Raw genomic sequence first — 21,056 nt, forward strand, 5'->3', positions numbered from 1 at the left:
GGGGAGGGGCCTTGTGCAGCGCAATCGAGGATCGCAAGTGCCGGCAAAAGAGCCCGGCACCGAGGAGAAGTGCCGGGCTCTTGGAATGCAGTTGGCACTCCGCGGTGGGGGGGGGGGCTCAGGAGGCCGGGGACGGCAGCACGGAGGTGCTGGCAGGCGGCCAGCAAAGAAAATGGCTGCCCCGCACCTCCTTTAATTAGCGCCTCTACCGCCGCAGGTAGGCCCCCTGAACCGTTCGCAAATAGCGTCTGGCGTTAAAGCAGGGAGCGCAACGAAATATCGCGAGCGGGGCGCGGCGCACACCGATGACGTCATCGGTAGCGGCGCAGCGCTAACGGCTAGCACCGTCATTAGCGTCCCGCTAAATTTAGTGGCTTCCGACCCACTTAGCGCCCTCCTAAGGCGCTAACGTGTGGCGCAGCCCACTGAATTTCTAGGCCTTTAGGTCTTGTTTGAGCTTTTATTCAGATCAAGAAATACTTAATTCAAAACTGGAATATCGTTTACACTACATAGATGCTAGCAGAGGCCCAAGTTAATTTCTTGCACAGAACAATATAGGCAGCATCAACCATTCATTTCCTGTATTCCACAGTTGGTTCCTGGAGATCTCTGATCATGTATCAATCAATTGTATGTGCAAGGCTGCCACATAGAGCAGTCCTTAATTTATCTCTAGATTTAACTGCAATACACACTGCTTTTGGGCAGAACAGCCTTGACAGCTGGTGCAGTGGCACCTAGATTGGGGCCCTCTTCCTCTTTCTAGATTTTTTTTTTTTTTACTACTTTTATATGCTCTGATGGATTCTGGAGAATGTGGAATGAGGAAGCGATATAAATTATATCCTTGCTAGATCTTCATTCTTTGATGTGCATCCTGCATATTCTGTGATCCTACCCATCTTTCCCTCTGATATTGTTTTGGGAAGGTGGTTAGTTTAAATGGTTAGTTGATTTCAGTTTAGCTTCTGGTCAAAATGATGCAAGTTCTGGGGCTTTTATATCACAAAGAAATAAGAAACCACATGACACAATATCTATTATGACATTTTCATGTGCATTCTCTGCATGCATGTGGTTTCCCCACAATCTGCTAAGCTAAACTCCTATAGTTTGAGGAGGATGCATATCATTTGAAGAATGAAGCTCCTACCAGGTAGGTAATCTCTTTCAAGGCAATGGAAGTATGTATTCTATGATTGGTAGGTTAAGAATTAGTCAACATTCTTAAATAATGGCCTGTATTTTCCGATCGCAGACTGATCAGGGCTCCCGGGATGCGCACACTTCCGATGCTGGGCCTCACCAAACTCCAAGTGCGCAGGGCCCACGTATCCCAGGGGCACATGTAGTTTGCAGCGTCCCTGGGGTCACGTGGACCATGGGGAGCCAATCACAGAAGGGAATCTCCCTTCATACATTTGACAGGAAGACCTGTCAAATATATGAATGGAGATCAATGAAAAAACATAGTAAAACTTTAAATAAATTTTTTTTTTAATCATATTTTTTAAATGACCTGAAATTACAGGAAACTTTCGATTTAACCGGCACCTAAATAACCGGAAATGTCGGTTAAGGCAAAATTCAGGAGTAGGTTCAGGTAACTTTTATTACTTGCCTTCCTCCATGTGTTGCTGTGCAAGGGTGTGGCTGAAGCTGTTGCTAAGCTACAGAGACGCTTGCAACTTGTGGCCATTGTTTTGAAGCTGTTGCTAAGCAACAGGGTTTGTTCCGTATCTTTTACTATAGTGTTCGGTTATCCGGAATTTTTGATGAACCGGCACCACGTCGGTCCCGTCCGTGCCGGATAAAAAAAAGTTTCCTGTACAATAAATTAAGTATTTTAAACAAAAATTTAATTTTTTGAGAATTAAAGTATTTTACGGGGCTAAAAGTAAACTTAACTTTTTTAAACGTATTTTTAAATGATAAATCAGTGGGAAAATTTTTTAAAAACTTTTTTCTACTCTTATCCTGGTAAAAGCAGGCCTTACGCCTGCTTTTACCAGGTGTAAGAATTGTAAGGGTTTTCTGCGGGCGGAAGGTCTCCAAAAAGCGGAACTATCCACCCACAGAGACCCTTCTCCAGGGCAGCCGGAGGATCTGTCAAGAGGATTCTTGACAGCTCGGAAATACCGGTTTTCAGCGCATGCGCTGTGCATGCCTGAAACCGGCATTTCCGATGTCCCTACGAGCGGATACACAGCGCGAACCCATCCATAGGGATCGGAATATCCAGCCCATTGTCTACTGCCAGTATTTAGGTTATTGTACTTTTCAGTGATCTGAATTATTTAAACTTGTAAGTTTTTATGAATTGACTTTTTAACTCAATTAGCCAATTCCACATTATGTGGATTACACTTAAATAATTTTATAGGAGATAACCGTGAGAATGATATGCTCACCAGAAGAGTGCTGCTGTTAAATAAGAAAACAAATGTATTTTTACTGGAAAAATGTCAGTTTAAAAAAAACACTGCTTTGAGAATGAGCTGCGAAATAAAGATTTGCTTATTTTAGATTTGTTTGTAAGTGGATTTAACTATTTTATCTGCAGGAGTTTAGAAATTATCAATGCTTTATGTGTGGAAACTATAGTCATTTGGCTTGAAATGCATTCCTTACTTTTTGTTGAGTTGTACATAGATTTTAGACCATCAGATTTTACCAATAAGTTGTGTTCACTTTAAGTTCAACTGCACCAGACGGTAGAGCAGTACAGATTGATCGGAAGCAAAATGACAGGCAACAGTCGGGCCAGGCAACTGAAATTGTTAAATATTCAGCACCCAATCATGAAGATTGCTCGTCATCCAAAAAAACGTACAAATCACCTGTCCTACCAAATGTGAATATCTTCGAGGTTGAAGTAACTGGTGTTGGTGATGATGGAATCATCTATGGAATGCCAGTATCATTGAGTAAGTTATAGACCATCAAAGTTGTGAATGAAGATATTAACTCATGCTTGTCTAAAATAACTATTGATAATTATATGAACTATTAATGTAAAATCTATGGTAGTTTTTAGCATAATTCTTGATTTCTTTAATCTTCCACATATAAGTAGGAAGAATTGCACTTCCTTTGTGATTTTACCTCAGCCTTGCAGTTTCACTCTGTCTTCAGTTTTTCTTTCATCAGTTATGTAGGAGGACTTATCTATATACTTCCACTTAAGGAAAAAGATTTATACTTTTGGTGTTTAGTGATGCTATCATTTGTTTTTTCAATAAATTTTGTCAGGTTTTGCCATTTGCTGTTTTGTTCTATACTTCATAATAATTTTGTTTTATTTTTAATGATTTTAAACCCATGCAGTGCCCAGAAGCAATATTTTTATCCTCGTGTCTGCTGCATTCCTTGTAGACTCGACTTAATTTTATATAAATACTTGATTTGACCCCTCCCGCTGCCCCGCCCCCCACCCCACCCCTCCTTTGATCTTTGCTGATTAAAGTAGTGACCATATATCAAGCTTATGGGTGTCAATCAGTCAGCACTGGTCCATCAATGCAGTGTACGTCTGGGATCTGGACAAGGGAGTGCTTGTATGAAGCCCCTCAGATTATTTCTGCTTGGTAATGGAATTTCTAAGTTAACAGACTGCAGTCCTGGTGTGATCTACAATGTTGGCCCAACTGCGTCAGTGGCCACGCTCCTAACACCAATATACAGCAGGGATTAACATTGAGACACTGGGGCCACATTACTTGCAGATTTTTCTCCCTTGATGGCCAGGTTGTCCTGCATCTGTTCATTGTTGAAGACTTCTTTTCCTTTTGGTTGAAGACATCCTCTGTAGCCTCAGTAGTTCCTGGGTCAGGACAGCAGGTGATCCGATGCTGAAGCCAAAAGAGCACACCACAGGAATATGTAGGCTTGTGCTGGGACTTCCACCAAGCACTAGATCAAGGTTTTTGGAGATCCTGTCGTGTGGGCTTGTTGGTCCCAGAATCAGTGTGAAACTGACCACTGCTAAGTGTAGGTTTAAACATGCCCACTGAAGGACAGCGCTCTTAACAGTGACTAATATGAAGATGTTAACCAAGCGTAACAATCAAGGTAAAAGGTTACCAGGATCAATAACTAGAAATTTTGTGGTCATGTAAGTTGTCGTGCATTAATCAGTTTGCTACAAATAGGCACTGACATGGACAATAAAACTTTTTTTTTTTTAAATGGTTAGGTGAAAATTAACTGATTTTTTCTGCATTCTAAGCATCTGAGGCTCTTAACGAGGCATTGAATTGATAGTGAGTTGCAAATGTTGTTCATTTTCATTGTGTTGACACTTTGAAGTGATGACATGGTGGCTATCAACCTTGTTTACCATATTCTATTGTGTATTTGCCACAGTTGTATAGAATAGCATCTTTACAGCCCAGAAGGAGGCCATTTGGCATCGTGTCTGTGCCGGCCCAAAAAGAGCTATCCAGCCTAATCCCACTTTCCAGCTCTTGGTCTGTAGCCCTGTAGGTTACGGCACTTCAAGTGCATATCCAAGTACTTTTTAAATACGATGAGGGCTTTTGCCTCTACCACCCTTTCAGGCATTGAGTTCCAGACCCCCACCACCCTCTGGGTGAAAAATAGTTCTCCTCCACTCTAATCCTTCTACCAATTACAGGAAACTCTTTGGTAACTGGCAACAACGGGACCGGGATGGTGCCGGTTGATTAAAAATTCCGGATGACAGAGAGGGTTATCTACCATTGGCATATCTTGATTTTCTGTTTTAAAGTTAATACCACTCTCTTTGCTTGGACCAACTTTTGGGAATTCCATAATGCAAGATGGAGGAGATAATTCACGATAAATGTGGAGAGACATACAGAAAAATGGCAGATCGGAAGAGACTACTGGCAGCGCGGGAGACGCACAGAAAAATGGCGGATCGGAAGAGACTACCGGCAGCGCGGGAGATGCACAGAAAAATGGCGGATCGGAAGAGACTACCGGCAGCGCGGGAGAGTCAGACTCCTGTTACAGGGGTATTGAGGTGTTCGGACTTCCGACAGCGCCAAGAAGCCGAGTAGTGGCAGTTTGGAGAACTACCCCCACTGACTAACTTGGCCACCGCGGGAGACTCGGACTCGGCAACATTTCCGGTTATTGAGGTGGTGTTTTCGGAGTATGATTTTGCCGGTTAATAGAGAATTCTGGCTATTTAGGTGCCGTTTAAACGAGAGTTTCCTGTACTTTAAATATATGCCCCCTGGTTATTGACCACTCTGCTAAGGGAAACAGGTCCTTCCTATCCACTCTAGGCCCTTCATAATTTTATGAAGCTGTTGTCACTTTTTTTAAACCTTGCAAATTGATATCTGCTCCTAACTATTGTTACATTTTTAATATTTTGAATACAGAAGAGCAGTTCACCATGTTGACCAGTGCTATCCAGACCAGTTTTAGAGTTCTACCATTTCTTAAACCGTATTGCTATAGCAAAAGAGAAGGCTGCATTATTAAGGGTTCCGATACACTCTGGTATAGAGGAAGGATTTTGGAAGTGGTTGGGGGATCGGTTAAGGTAAGGAAATGTACAGCATGTATTTGTGCATTTGTAAGTATGCTATTAAAATCTAGGATTGTAGAAATCTGAAGATGGTAGACAAACTAATTTTGGTGTTGCGTTGTCTTGCCAAAATGTTGTAGTGTTTCTGTGCTGATCTTAACAGTACATGGGGATTGTACATAGGCAAAGTGTGGAAACTTGTTGTTACTAAACAAATACTGCCAAGGTTTTAGTACTCATTAATGTTAGTGATGAGGAAATAAAGCACTTTGTCATTTCAAGCATCTGTTGAGTATTGAGTACACTTGGCTTTCTTACGGTATTCAGCTTAAAACATACTCTACTCTTCCTCAACCTCAACACCACCCTCCATTGTGCTGGTGTGACATTCTGTTTGCCTTTGGATTCGTGCATTAAAAACTGGGTTGCAGATTCCCAAACTCATTTCAGATAGGTCCATTACAGCAAGCAGAAGTGAGAATCTTTCACTCCATCAGTCTTGATTGAACTGAGCAGTAAAAGCACCCACTGCATCATGTAAAGTTTTTCTTCAATCATAATTAAAACCATTTAAATTTATATCAAATAAAGCATACATTCAAGTAAAAGAGCCCTGTATGTTCTTTTTAAAATAATGGTAATGGCATTATATTAAACAAAGATAATGGTAATGGCATTATAAGGAAAATGTATTGCTCCTATGCTGTGGGAGTGCTGATCAGAAATAAGGCTATATGACATAGTGGCATTATTCTCCAACCTGTGCTTTCTTCAAGTATGGTTCACTGCTGGGAGCACAGGAGAACTAAGTTTACCAGTATATGACACAATGTAAGAAAATGACTAAAAAGGGACTTGGATATTTCGCATAATCCAGTTTGCAGCAGACACCAAAAAGTGTGACGCAGGCAGCAAGTGGCAGGATGCGACATGTATGAAACACTCATCCATGCCTTTGTTACCTCCTAACGCGCACCAAATCCCGTTCACCCATCACCCCTGTGCTCGCTGACTTACATTGGCTCCCGGTTAAACAAGGTCTCGATTTTAAAATTCTCCTCTTTGTTTTCAGATCCCTCCAAGGTTTCACCCCTCCCTATCTCTGTAACCTCCTCCAACTCTACAATCCTCCAAGATATCTGCGCTCCTCCAATTCTGGCCTCTTGCACTTCTCCGATTTTAATTGCTCCACTATTGGCGCCCGTGCCTTCAGCTGCTGAGGCCCTAAGCTCTGGAATTCCCTCCTTAAACCTCTCTGCCTCTCTATCTTTCTTTCCTCCTTTAAGACGCTCCTTAAAATCTACCTCTTTGACCAAGCTTTCTGCCCTGATATCTCCTTGTGTGGCTCAGTGTCAAATTGTGTTTCATAACACTCCTGTGAATTGCTTTTGGACATTTTACAACATTAAAAGCGCTATATAAATACTAGTTGTTGTTGTAGTACATTTCGCACACAATCCCCTCTAGTCCAGAGAGATGAGATGAGTGGTTACCTGCTTTATTAGTGAGGGATGTCAAAACAACAGACTTCAATGGCTGCACATAATGATACAAAGATCTATTTTAAATGCACTGGTATTCAGAGCAAACCATCAGGACACAGCACTATCAGCAAGCAGACAGACCTCATTTATGCTAAGCATTTGGATGTACTGACTCCCAATTGTTGAAACTGCTTGGTTTATACTGTGGGGTTGGTTAACCTATACAGAGAAATGTGACCACAATCTCTCTTGTAAATGGTGGTGCAGTGTTGCTTTTGTGTTTTTGGGGTCTCCCTTTCCTTGTATGGGGAATTCTTGCTTTCTGTGTGTATGGAAAAGGCTAAAATCCATCACTTGGAGAGCAGCTTTTACCAATAGATTCATACCCAGGAATTTTGAAGAGCTAAAGCTTACAAGCTTTGGGAGGATACATTGGAGGGGCTTCTCACTTTGGGAACAGGCTTGTATTTTTGTGTGCATGGGGAATCTTGCTTTCTGTGTGTTTGAGGGTCTCACTCTGTGTATGGGTCCTCACAGTTCTGTGTGATTCTATGTGGCCATCTCATTAGTTTTTATGCATATCTTGCCCCCACCTCAAAGATTTGCAATCCATTCTTTAAGCAACTAAAAGCCAGTTCCCAGCTCAGTCCAGGGAACAGGTTTGAAAATGAATTTAAAACATCTGGGGGAAGGGTGACCAAGTTCCCATTCTGCCTAAAACACTCTGCCAGGCTCTAAAATTTACAGCTCTAAAACCTATCCCCAATCCTTCCAGAAACCCATAACCAGTACTCTTGCACCTTAGAACAATCCCTCTGCCCACCTGCCTGCGCCCAGGTCCCCTTGCCAATACTTCCAGACCATAGTAAGCCTAATTATCCCACACCCAGGGAATCCCTTCTCTTTTTTTACTTTATCCTCCATCTTTACAGATGCCAGCATGCATTTCCTCTCACACACCACTTTTTGTTCTGGATGTGGGTGAGGCTGCATTTATTGCCTGTCCCTAATTGCTCTGAGAAGATGTACCGCTACAGTCCTTGTGGTGATGGTGCTCCCACAATGGTGGTAGGTAGGAAACTCCAGTCATTTATGTCTGTCCAAGTCGGGATGGTGTGTGACTTGGAGGTGGTGATGTTCCCATAAAATTGTTCTTGTCCTTCTCGGGTAGAGGCCACAGGGGAGGGATGTGCTGTTGAAGTAACCTTAGTGAGTTCCTGTAGAGTGCATCTTGTAGGTTGTACATGCTGTAGCTACAGTGTGCTGGTTGTGGATGGAGTTCCATGCGGAGTCCAGTTGGTAGGGGGACTGTCTTGGATTGTGTTCAACATCTTGTTTTGTTGCAGCTGTACTATCCTGGGGAGTGGTGAGTATTCCATAACACTCCTGACTTCAAGCGTATAGAGGGTGGATGTGCTTTGAAGGTTCAAGGGGTGACCACTTGTCAGAGTATCCAGCCTCTGCCCTACTCTGTTGCCACGGTGTTGATATGGTTGGTTTAGCTTCTAATCACTGGTGACCCCCCAAGATGTTGATGGTGGGGTCTCGCCGATGGTGCCGTTGAATCTCATGGGGGTTGCAAAGGGGTGGAAAGTTTCCGGGAAATTTCCGGAAATTTTCCACGGAAAGTTTAGCTTGGGAATTTTGCCCAAAAAAGCACATGCTAGCATAATACTGTTTTTTTGTATTTATTTCTTTTTTTCCCCCACAGGTCCTCTCTTAAAATTACTAACAGAGATGGAATCTTAATTATTAAGGAATTTCTTAATCAATATATGTTTATCTTCTTACTTGGCTTGTTTTAATAATTACAAGTTTTGTGTGTGACTGTGAACAAATGTGTCCTGATTGGTTGGATGAGTGGATGAGCGATTAGCTCCCTCTATTTGTAATATTTGCATATCGAATTGTGATTGGCCTGCAGGCATCTGTAAGACTGCTATAGTTTTTTTAAGATCCAGGTTAGGGGTCCTGAGGGAAGTCATTTTGTTTTCTGCTGATGTTGTGATGATGCAGTAAGTAAATCAGACTTTATATACCAAATAAACCAGTTACTTGTTGAACTCTGTTGTCCTTCAATTTAAAATATACAAAATAATACACTATTGGTGATGTAGCGTCGTGTGTGTACAGGTCATGCTTCCATCACATGGAGCATCAGCAAAAATGTACTCACCCTGTTGCAATCGTGCTGATCGACCACAGTTCAACACAGAGATGAATGCCCTTTATTTCTCTGCATAGAACAATGCCATGTTTACCGTCGGATGTGTGGAAGCATTTTACCCCAGGCATTAAAGATGGAAAGACTGTGTACATGTGCAAACACTGTAGAAAGCCATATGTAAAGAATGCCACAAAGATGCAGCAGCATTTATCCAACAATCTTGGATCACAAAAGGTCTTTGCAGTAGTTACTGACAATGCTGCGAATATGAAGGCTGCTTGGGCTCAAGTGGAGGAGGCCTACCCTCATATTACGTCTATTGGGTGCGCAGCTCATGGGCTTAACCTGCTCCTCAAGGACATCATGGGTTTGAGAACCATGGAAGCACTGTACAAGAGAGCCAAGCAAGTTGTTAAGTATGTCAGGGGAAAACAGGTAGTTGCAGCAACCTACAACTCCAAGCAAATGACAAAGAACAAGAACACCACACTGAAGCTGCCCAACAACACTAGATGGGGTGGTGTTGTCATAATGTACAACAGCCTTCTGGAGGGTAAGGAGTCGCTGCAAGAAATGGCAATATCCCAGTCTGGGGATATGGAAACCACCATCAAGAAAATACTGCTGGATGATGTGTTTTGGGAGAGAGTGGTTAGCAGCCTTAAACTACTCTCACCAGTAGCATCTGCAATTGCTCAGATTGAAGGAGATGACGCTGTCTTGTCAGATGTTCTCAGGCTTTTTGCTGATTTAAAAGAACAAATCAGCATTGCCCTACCCACATCCCTGCTGCTCAAAGCAGAGGAGAAGGCAATTGTTCAATTCATACAGACGCGTCAAGAATTTTGTGTCAAGCCGATTCATGCTGCAGCATACATGCTGGACCCAAAGCATGTTGGGAGACCAATACTTTCTGGAGAACAGATCAACAGCGCTTACAGTGTGATTTCTACCCTCTCACACCATCTCAATCTGGATGTGGGCAAAGTTCTGGGAAGTCTGGCAAAGTTCTCTACCAAGCAAGGTCTTTGGAATGGGGATGGGATATGGGAATCATGCAAGCATATCAGTGCACATACCTGGTGGAAGGGACTTTGTGCATCTGAGGCCCTGTCACCTATTGCATCGGTGATACTCCAAATCCCACCTTCATCAGCGGCCTCTGAACGAAACTGGTCACTTTTTGGGAATACGCATACAAAGGTGCGCAACAGGCTGACTAACAAGAGAGTGGAGAAACTGGTGGCTATCCGGGCGAACCTACAACTTATTGAGCCAGATACAGAAGTGTCCACCACACAGCTAGACACTGACACAGAGGAGGAAATGGACACGTCAGAGTCAGAGAATCAGGAGGAGCAATGAGGAGTAGAAGACTCAAAGGGACAAAATAAGGACAAATTACAGGCTAAATAAGCTGACGCTCTTTTTATTTTATTTTAGATGGGTCTTTTTTGTGGGGGTTCAATAAAGTTCAAAATTATAACCTAAATAAAGTTTTGAAAGCCTGTTTTTATTTGTATGGAACAGTATGTCTATTTTGACGACAAAGATAATATAAGGGTCAGAGACAAAAACCATCAGTGTGCAAAAAAACTCAAAATTCCCATGGAAAGTTTCCTCTTTTAAAAATTCCCAGAATTTTGCAACCCTAGTTGGCTGTGCTTTCTCTTGTTTGTGATGGTCATTACGTGGCATTTATGTGGTGTGCATGTTACCTGCCCCATGTCAATCCAAGCTTGGATATTATCTGGGTCCTGCAATAGGTTGACATGGGCTGCTTCATTATTGGAGTTGTGAATTGAGCTGAACACTGGAATTATCAGCAAACGGTCCCACTCCTGACAACGTAAGAGGCGGGAAGATGATGAAGCAACTGAAGATGATTAACCGAGGGCACTTTCCTGAAGATCTTCTGCAGTGAGGTCCTGGGGCTGTGATAATTTGCCTCTGACAACTATAGCCATCAACATCTTCCTTTGCATCAGATATGACTACAGCCACTGGAAGGTTTCCTTCGATCATCATTGATTTCAGTTTTGCTAGGGCTCCTTGGTGCTATACTCGGTCAAATGCTGCCTTGATGTTGACAGCAGTTACTTTTACCTCTCCCCTGGCATTCAGCTGTTGAATCCATGTCTGGATCAAGGCTGTGAGGCCTGGAGTTGAGTGGTTCTGACAGATCCTGAAATGAGAATTGGTGAGTAGGTATTGCTTGATGGCACTATAGATGATTCCTTCCATCACTTTACTGATGTGGCAATATTGGTCATGTTAAATTTATCCTGTTTCTAGTGGATGGGACATATCTGGGCAATATTTCACATTATTGGCAATCTTTCACATTATTGGATAGTTGCCATATCCTATGACAACCTGCTTAATGTCTGCATTGCCTGAGACTCTTCCCCTGTGTTTCCAGAACTATAATATGCTTTCTGGAGCCCCATCTCTCCCAACCAATTGCTACTTTTACAATTCATTTAATGCAGCCCACAGCCACTTCAATTTTCCCTTCCCACATCTCTCTCCACCAATTCTACTCTCTCTCTTGTCCTTCTGTGACTATTTTTGAGATGCCCAGCTCCCACTAGTCAGATCTCCTACACCTGCTTTTCAATTAATTGTACCTTCCTTCTCTTTCCTCATACTGTAACTGAATCAATCCTTTTTTTAAGTTGTTTTTGAGCTGCTCTAAAGGAAATGTTCTTTTTTATAAACTTAGTGCTGTAAAAACATTTCCTACCCTTCACACTTCACATACTGTCTAATCTTTCTCTTTATATGGCGGGGCATTCAATAGTTTTTAAATAAAATGTTGAAGGTTTTGCTGTAACAATTTATAATTGAACAGATTTATCTACTCCTGCATGTATAATTGTGCGAGCACTTAGTTTTACGATAAAATTGTGGAGAATGCAAGAATATCACTTGAGATTCTTCACAATTTTACTTGCAAGGTATTCTACTTGATTTTAGTATTGTTTTAAAAAAAAAGTTAACATTTTGTTCTGTGATGAGTATAGTTATTTACTCATTGTTTTGATACTAGGTACACTATGTTGACCGTGGATACACTGAAACAATCCCTCAATGCCATGTTTATCCAGTGCTCATGTATCCTGATATTCCAGAGCTTTGCCTACCATTTCAGCTTTATGGAGTGGCACCTGTAAGTATATAATGTTACATTGGGTATAAATCAGTAATTTATTTTATAAACCATGCTCGTTTTTCACAGTGGATGATCAGTCCTGAAGGACAGTCCTGTTTTTAAAAGCCATCAGTACCCAAAAGGCAGTTGTGCTTAAGCTTATTCATTCCTTGAGATTGTTATTTTAAGAGTATATCAAGTATTCCAACAAAAGAGATGATCGTGCAGTACAGAAATATGGAATTGGATAATCTGTGTCAAAGACCATTGCCAAATACATTATTACCAAATTTATTGGCCCAAATTTTACGGTCAGCAGTGACAGAGTTTTTGTGGGCTTTAGAGCGCAGACTTACTCTAATCAGATTTCAATTTCAGCGCGACACCCTCTATAGGGGATCTGTGGTGTTTGTGAGCAGGGAAAGAAATAACAAGGCTCTTCAATCAGATTGAAGAATCCTCACTGAGACATGCAGTCTAAAGCAGGAAATAAGAATTAAATTTAAGTATTAAGGGAATTAGGGGTTACGGGGAGAGGGCAGGGAAGTGGACGTGAGTCTAGATTCGGATCAGCCATGATCCTATTGAATGGCGGAGCAGGCCCGAGGGGCTGTATGGCCTACTCCTGCTCCTACTTCTTATGTTCTTAATGTACAGAAAGCGAAATACGGATTGGGAAATATAGATGGGATTAAGGGGGGGGGAGAAAAAAGAGTGGCAGATAGTTTAAAAAAAAACATTATTTACATTTAAAAAAAAATCTCCATCACTAATTTTCTTCTGAGGGAAGGAGACTCCACACTTGTAAAATTAAATTTTCAGGGCCAGAGAGGTTGTTCAGTAATTATCACTTTTCACGCCGTTAAAAGCTCACTCTTGAATGCACCAACCCTAACTTTTTCAGCCATTTTTAGTGCGGAACTAATGGGCAAGTACCCCAGCTTCACGCCGTTTCTTACATTTCAGTACCGAGTCTATTGGCAAGGACTGCAACAGCGCACCCTGTCGAGGAGCGGGCTATCTCTGACAGCAACTTCCTGATTTGCATGCTTAATTGCGCATGTACGGAGGCCAGAAGTTGGTGCCCGATTTACCTTGTTATAACAGTTAGCCTCACCATTGTTCTCATTGCAAAATCTGGCCCGTTAAATTAGTCAGTTTTCACAAATGAAAATAAAAAATACCAGATCCAGTTACTTTCTCTCTGGAATCTATAACACCAACAGTAAAACATGTTAAGAATCAACTTAAGGAATTAAGGCCTAGAAACGAGGCGCCAAGCTTGCCTGGGCGCCGGAAGTTCCGCCCCGGAAGGAGCCGATTGCGCCAGCGCGATATTCAGTTTCAGCGCCCCAAACGGAAGTGGGGCGCTGCTCGAGGCACCCCACGTCCCTCTTGGGGCGCTGAAACTGAATATCGCAGCACAACGTGCCGCAGCGCCACACGCTGCGGCACGGCAAGCTGCGGTACTGCAGGCCTTCCTCCCCTTCTTAAAGGGGAGGGGCCTGCACCAGCACGATCAGAGATCGCGAGTGCCGGCAAAAGAGCCTGGCACCAAGGAGAAGTGCCGGGCTCTTGGGACACAGCCGGCACTGCCCTGGGGGGGGGGGGGGCGCGGGTGCTCAGGAGGCCGGGGACGGCGGCCAGCAAAAAAAATGGTCGCCCCGCACCTCCCCTTTAATTAGCGCCACTACCGCCGCAGGTCGGCCCCCCTGAACCGGTCGCAGATTCCGACCGGCGTTACAGCGGGGGGCGCGACCCAATATCGCGATTGGGGCGCTGCGCACACCGATGACGTCATTGGTGGTGGCGCAGCGCTACAGGCTAATGCCGCCATTAGCGCCCCCGCTAAATTTCACGCTAAAGCCACTAAGTGCCCTCTTTGGGCGCTAACTGGTGGCGCAGCCCACTGAATTTCTAGGCCTAAATGTCTACAAGGTAACTGGATCAAAATGCTTAACAAAATGAGATAGGAAACCGGTGAGGCTGTGGTAAGTGTTCTTAAGGAATTTCAGCAGCCAGATGACTCCTGACCTCTGGATGGTGGGGAGGGGCCTAGTGGTTAGATTGTTTTGGGGTCTGTGCTCTGGAGAGCTGGATCTTCACTCAGTGAATCAGCTCATTGTTTTGTCTTGGCTAAGACACCATCACATATGGGGGTAATGAAATTGGCTTTAACATTGGGAATATCACCAGTGAACAGTATGCTGGACCTGCTCGTTGGTTAAATTGATGTCCACCTGTCTAATTCTAATTTTTTGATTACTGTTTATGTTTTGACAATTCTATATTCTAATTTTTTAAGCTTTAATCCTACATGTTCTGTTTTGGAAAATTGTTAACTGGGTTCCAAAGAAGAATTGCTTGTAATGGGAAAATTTGTAAATAAAACTGCAGTTAAAGCACATTCATTGTTCAGTGGATATAAAAAAAAAGGTTATAACCAAATTTGCTTGAGGAAGGCATGGTAAATTAACATTTTGCGTTTTTTTAAAAAACTTTAGAATTGCATACGTGTGGATTTGACAGTTTATTAAAACTTCAAATGCCACCTTTTACAGGTAGGAAACAAGTGGCAGGAAGATGCTATTGACACTTTGAGAGAATTACTTCTACAAAGAAAGTTGGAGGTGGAGATCATGGTAATTATCTTTCACCCAAGACAAAGTAGTTTTGTGCAAATCTCCTAAATGACTTGTGTATAGTGTTAATATATTTGTTTAATTACATGAAAAAAATGTCAACAAAAAACTAATCTAAACAGATGCAGAAGGTGAACTTGATTAAAGGAACTTGTGAAGATGCACATTTGTTGTTTCAAATCCAAGGGATGATATATCTATATATTAAATTTGGTATGTTTAGGGTTTTCAGTGTGAAGTGTGTCAACATCTATACTTGTTGCACTTTACTGGTGAAGCCTGCCTGTCACATTTTAATTGGATTAACGTGACAGCCTGTGACACTAGAATACTTTTGATTCTGCATGAAGTTGCATATTCTGGGCACCAGGTGTCACGGAGCACATTTTTTGAAGTTTCTCGCCTCCAGTGTGTCGACCATCTTGGTGAAGGTAAGTAGTCAGGCGGGTACTAACTTTTCCTTTCAAATCTATCTTTTAAATCTATTTTATAAACTCTTGCCCCCTTACAGAACTCCAACAGCCAATTCTCTCCCCCACCCACAGAACTTCACCCCCCTATGAATTTTCAGGCCTCCTCTGTTCGTTGGCCGTGCACCTGTTCTCAGTTGCCACTGTTCCCTGGGTTGGCACTGACTCATTTTGCCCCAGCAGTACTGCCTCAGCCACTTGTGCTCCCTGACGTGGGTCCACATTCCGACTCCCGTATATGCCTGCAAGCCACTGCCTTTGTGTGCTTAGGCAGCACCAAGATGCGGACATTGTGGCAGCCTTCTTGCAACCCAGCTCAGGTAGCAACCATGGTGAACAAATGAGGTAAGAGACCGTATCAAGCTAAAAGAACAGGCTTACATAAATGCAAGGCAAAGTGGAACTCTTAACAGATTGGGAGAGCTATAAAAAGCAACAAAGGGATACAAACAAAGTAATATGAGGTGTAAAAAGGAATATGAAAAACTTGCAAGGGATATCGAAGCTAACAAAAGTTTTTATAAATATATCAAGAGCAAGATAGTGGTAAGGGGGAATGTGGGCCCATCAAAGACAGATGCAGGTGAGACAATAATGGACAATAAGGAAATGGCAGATTTGTTAAATGAATACATTGTTTTTTTTTCCACAATAGAGGAAGAGGACAGAATACCAGGGGTACAAGGAACTAAAAATAAGTCCTATTGGTTTATTGGATTTAATATAAGTAACAAAAAAATGGTAATGGAGAAAGTAATGGGACTTGAGGTCGACAAATTTCCAGGATCTGTGGTGAGGAAATTGTAGATGCATTAGTCATCATTTTGCGAAGTGCTGTCTATTCAGGAATTGTGCATTTGGATTGGGAAATTGCAAATGACACTGCATTATTTAAGAAGGGAGGAAGAAACCTGGAAACTATAGACCTATCGGTTTAACATCAGTTGTGAAGAAGTTACTGGAATCTATGCCCATCTTTCCCGCAACAGTGGAGGGGGATGCAGCATTGATTCATCAGAATGTTACTTGGGCGCAAAGGATTAAATTATGAGGACAGGTTGAATAAACGTTGCATGTATTCCCTTGAGTTTAGTAGGTTGAGAGGTGATCTAATTGAGATATTTAAAATAATAAATTATATTAACTAATTCTAGGTACCATCAGAAAATTGCCTACAGATGCTGTTGGTTGATCTTCGCTTTGATGGAATGTCAGTTTCATACTTTATGATTCATCATAACCATGCTGTTCAAGATGAAAATGCTTCAATAATGTTAAAGGTAAGATTACAAGTTTAGCCAAATTTAATCGTCCCTTTACTGGCAGTCAGTGAATTTCACCTGGAGAAGTTTTGCATTTTTGAAGTAAGCAAATTGTGCCTATATTAAAGAGGAGCAAATCAGACTCTGTAGTCTCATCAGTGCTTGGTAAAATAATGGAAACTATACAGAAGAGTAATTTGGAGGAATACCTGTACAGTAAAAGCTGAATAGGTAATGGTCATTATTGGTTGTCCTCCCCATTAAAACCAATCCTCCCTCTCTCTCTCTCTTTCGTTTGTTCATTTCCCCCCCCCCCCCCCCCCCCCGGGCAGTTCCCCTGGTACAGCCTTCATCTCCACTCCCTTAAGTCCAACAGACGTAGGCTTGAATGTTTATGGCGGTGAACTACTTTAGCCATTCATCGCCAGATCTGCCTGGACCACGTAAAGCACTATCGGGTTCTGCTATCATCCTGGAATGCAAAGATAACCTCCAGCTTCTCTTCACGACAAACAGTCCTCTTGGACCCCTCTCCACGCTCACCTCCAATAACAAGTGCAAGGAGCTCATAGACTTCTGTCATGAAGATTGAGACCATCCGTTCAACTGCCTATGCTGCTTTTATTCCTTCCCCTGCCCTAGCCCTCAACTCGTATCTTTCTCTAGTTTCTCTCCATATGCCCCCTCCGAGCTCATGTTGTCCATGAGACCCACCTCCTGCACCCTCGACCCTATTCCCACCAAACTGCTGACCACCCAACTTCCCTTCCTGGCACACATTAGCTGATATTGTTAATGGTTTCCTCTCCTTGGGTACTGTTGTAGACTCTTGTACCTTGGATTTGTCACGATGAAGAGAGTGATGACCTATCTCTCAAGGCACAGTTCAGGCTAGTTTTTGCAAATGCCACAAATATCTAAATCATGAACTTGTAGGTTGTAATCTGTAATTGCAGCCAGAACAGCAAAGAGGTTAGTGCCAGGTCTAAAATTGTGATCTCATTTATAGAGAGCCTGGTAGGTCCTGGGTGCTACATTGCCTCTTCACCACATCTGGAAGCTTTTTGCACCCACTGTCATTAAGGAAATGTTACTTGGGGCCTAAATTCTCTGTTTATATTCTCGCATGGTATTTACATAGTCAGCAAACACATTGAAGATTTTTTTTTAATGTACTTTGTAATGAACTTTTTTTCCTCCTTCACAGAAATGTTGTCCTGATTTAAATAATGGAGAACGTGTACCTGAAGAAAACTGGGATTTGATGTTTGAGGTAAGAAGTTACTGAATATTGGCAGAAATTCAATATTTTGTTAATTATAAATATATATTTCTAAACGTTCTCTTTATCACCACTTTTCAACGGAAACTCAACCAAAAGTTGTTTCTTGCTTAACTTTTGTATTGGCACAGTTGCTTTGCTGCTGTTCAAATCTTCAGGTTATGCAAACAGACTGCAATATACCTTCCGATTTGTAAAAAGCTCAATCACCACCTCTGATCTTCAATGGCATCGCCATTACTGTGTCCCCCACTATCAACATCTTGAGGTCAACCTTGACAGCAAGCATAGCTAGACCATCTATATTAACATAATGGGGAAGAGGCTAGCTCACCTCCTGACAGCTTGTTGCCTCTCCACCATCTACAAGGCTCAAGACAGAATGTGATGGTATACTCACTTGCCTGCATGGGTACAGCTGCAACAAAACGCAAAGGCTGACACCATCAGGACAAAACAGTCCGCTTGATCGGCACCCCTGCCACTGAACTCCACAACTGGTGCACTGTGGCTGCAATATGTACTATGTACATTGTGTACAGTAGCAATTTGCCAAGCTTACTTCAACAGCACTGCTGAGCCTTGCGACCACAGTGAGCAGGAAGATCATGGGAACACCATCGCCTCTAGTTACCTTTCCAAGTCACACACCATCCTGACTTGGGCATATGTCAATGGTCTTCTATCACTGCTGGGCCAAAATTGTGGAATTCTCTACTTAGCACCATCTTGGAAACACTTAGCACAAGGACTGCAGCGGTTCAAGTACAAGATCCACCATCACCTTAGAACACTTGGTGATGGGCAATAAATATGGCTTGGCCAGTGTCGCTCACATCCTCCGAGGAAATAATTTTTTTTTTTAATTGTCACATTATAGCATCTATTATCATTGCCGTTTGAAACTTAAATCAGTGTAAAGATGAGCAGAGCCGGGTGATTTGTATTTGCACATTTGAATCAAAATGCCTTATTTCTTGTTGAATTTTTTTTTGATTGCTTGAATTTTGAGCTAATGTTAAAATATCTAATCGACAAAACTGAAAATACTGGAAGTGCACAGCCTGTGACTAGATTTTAAAAGGTTGGAAAAAGCTGTGAAGTGGTACATAATATATAAAGTTAATCTGTCAGAAATTGTAAAGCTGAAACGGTGAGTTGAGCCTGCCTCCAAATAAAAGGGCAAACAGTGGAATGTGAATGGTAGAATCCAGTGGGAAAGAAAACAATATATGGAAAGTGACGTATTTCTGAATCTGGCCCTTGGACTGAACAATCTATCATGCTGTAGGTCCTAAATATATCTAAATTAAGATTAGTCTGTTTTGAAACACAATTTTAAAAATTTGGATTCGCCTTCCCACGCACCCCCCCCCCCCCCCCCCCCTGCAAACAGTAATTATTTAATACATAAAATTCTGGAAATGCACAGCAGATTAGTCAGCATTTGACCCTTTGGATAGAGATGCTCCATAAGTGTATTGTGCTTGGGAGGAACTGGTGACTTTGAACCTAAGGTTCCCAAAGCTTTCCACGACTGATGTTTTCCTCGCCTCCTGTCTGGGTCTGTTATAAACTAATTGATAGAGATTTATTGCTATGAGAAGTCAACAACTCCATTATTGTTGCATCATGTGACTACCAGGATGATGGAAGGCGAACTAGATGGACCGTGGTCCTTTTTCGTCTAGCAATTCCTATGTTCCTATCAGAACTTTAAGTTATTTAGACGCACAATAGCTGCAACAGCAAACCACTGGGAAGTATATGTAAAGTGAATTCATGTAAGAAAGGTATTACTATTTTTAAATTACTTTCTGTATTTAAAAACTTCGCTGCTGTGACTACTAGAACTCTAATAAACTTGTATTAATATTCCAAAGATGATGTAAATAGATGTATCTAGAAAAGACAAGTCAGGCATAAGACAATGAATAGTCTAATATGTTGTAAATCTGTGTTCACAGGGTTTATTATCTTCACGCTTTGAAACCGTTATGTTGCCAGAGTATGATTATCCACTATTGCCTTTACCTGGAAAAGTTTTCCCTGTAACTGTAAAGCACCTAGAAACTCCCAATCAGGTATGCATATTGCATTCTGGATACAGAGATTTCAGGTAGATTTAGTTTTTGAGAAGTTGACTTAATATAGGGCTTTTGAAGTACCTCTTTATTGAACCTGCTTGTTTAAAATGAGATTCCTGGGCTCTATATAGAGAAAAATATGAATTACGCATAGCTTTAAAACCTGCTGTTATGGAACACATACAGGTATGAGTTCACCAGGTTAGAAGGAAACGTTTACACATTTCCTTTTTTTTTTAAAAAAGGGGGGTGAAATTAACAGTTTTTGGTGGAGATTTTTCTCTCTCCTTCCACCCCCGCCTCCCCAAATCACAACAAAATTGGAACATATAACTTGTTAGGGGGCCAAATAAGTAAGAGTGTTATGCTGATATGGCACATTATAATTCCAAAAGGCTATGGCAGAGACGCAGGCACATCTGTAGTTTCCCGCATAGTGATTTCCAATTTAAAGTTAAGCCTCGGCAGTTCCCTACAAACAAGGAGGAAGTGACTGAAGGGATGGACAATCCAGGTGATTTGTCCCTACCTTTTTTTGCGTGTGAGCATTCTGTGAGCTCTAATAATTCCCGCACCGCCCCCCCCCCCCCCACCCCCCTTGCTGGTTGAGATGATAAATCTGCATGCTACCTCTAGATAAGTGTCACCACAATGTCCCCATTACTCATTTGTAAAACATGCCACAGAAAATGATTCAAAGTTTGTATTTTGAAAGTAATAGTAGAAGGCGTGCTGGTTGCCACCTCTGAGGTTCCTATCATTGAGGCCATCTCAGATTTCTTCTCTGCCTCTGTTACCACATCAAACACTATTAGTCTCATCTGCCCCTGGAAAATCTCTGCTTTTCTCTTTACCTCCTTGGTGTGCTCCATCATCACATTTCCTACTACCCTCAGTGCTTCTTCTAAGTGGTGTTCAATATTTAGTAATGATTCATCAGCTGAGGGAGGGCGGTAGGTGGTAATCAGCAGGAGGTTTCCT

The 21,056-nt window shown here is 42.1% G+C and overlaps 1 protein-coding gene across 1 annotated transcript in view; it reads left to right on the plus strand.

Moving 5' to 3' along the window:
- rnf17 (ring finger protein 17) overlaps positions 1–21,056 on the plus strand; it is a 236,879-nt gene that overhangs the window by 210,302 nt on the left and 5,521 nt on the right. Inside the window, exons 30-36 of the mRNA XM_085998300.1 lie at positions 2,701–2,930; positions 5,379–5,542; positions 12,231–12,350; positions 14,894–14,974; positions 16,599–16,724; positions 17,914–17,979; positions 19,956–20,072. Of these exons, the coding sequence (XP_085854426.1) occupies positions 2,701–2,930; positions 5,379–5,542; positions 12,231–12,350; positions 14,894–14,974; positions 16,599–16,724; positions 17,914–17,979; positions 19,956–20,072 (904 nt within the window). The remainder of the gene's footprint in view (positions 1–2,700; positions 2,931–5,378; positions 5,543–12,230; positions 12,351–14,893; positions 14,975–16,598; positions 16,725–17,913; positions 17,980–19,955; positions 20,073–21,056) is intronic.

The sequence above is a fragment of the Somniosus microcephalus genome, chromosome 10 (assembly GCF_052327205.1).
Source record: "Somniosus microcephalus isolate GS21.2 chromosome 10, FLI_Smic_1.0, whole genome shotgun sequence".
Taxonomy (NCBI): Eukaryota; Metazoa; Chordata; class Chondrichthyes; order Squaliformes; family Somniosidae; genus Somniosus; species Somniosus microcephalus.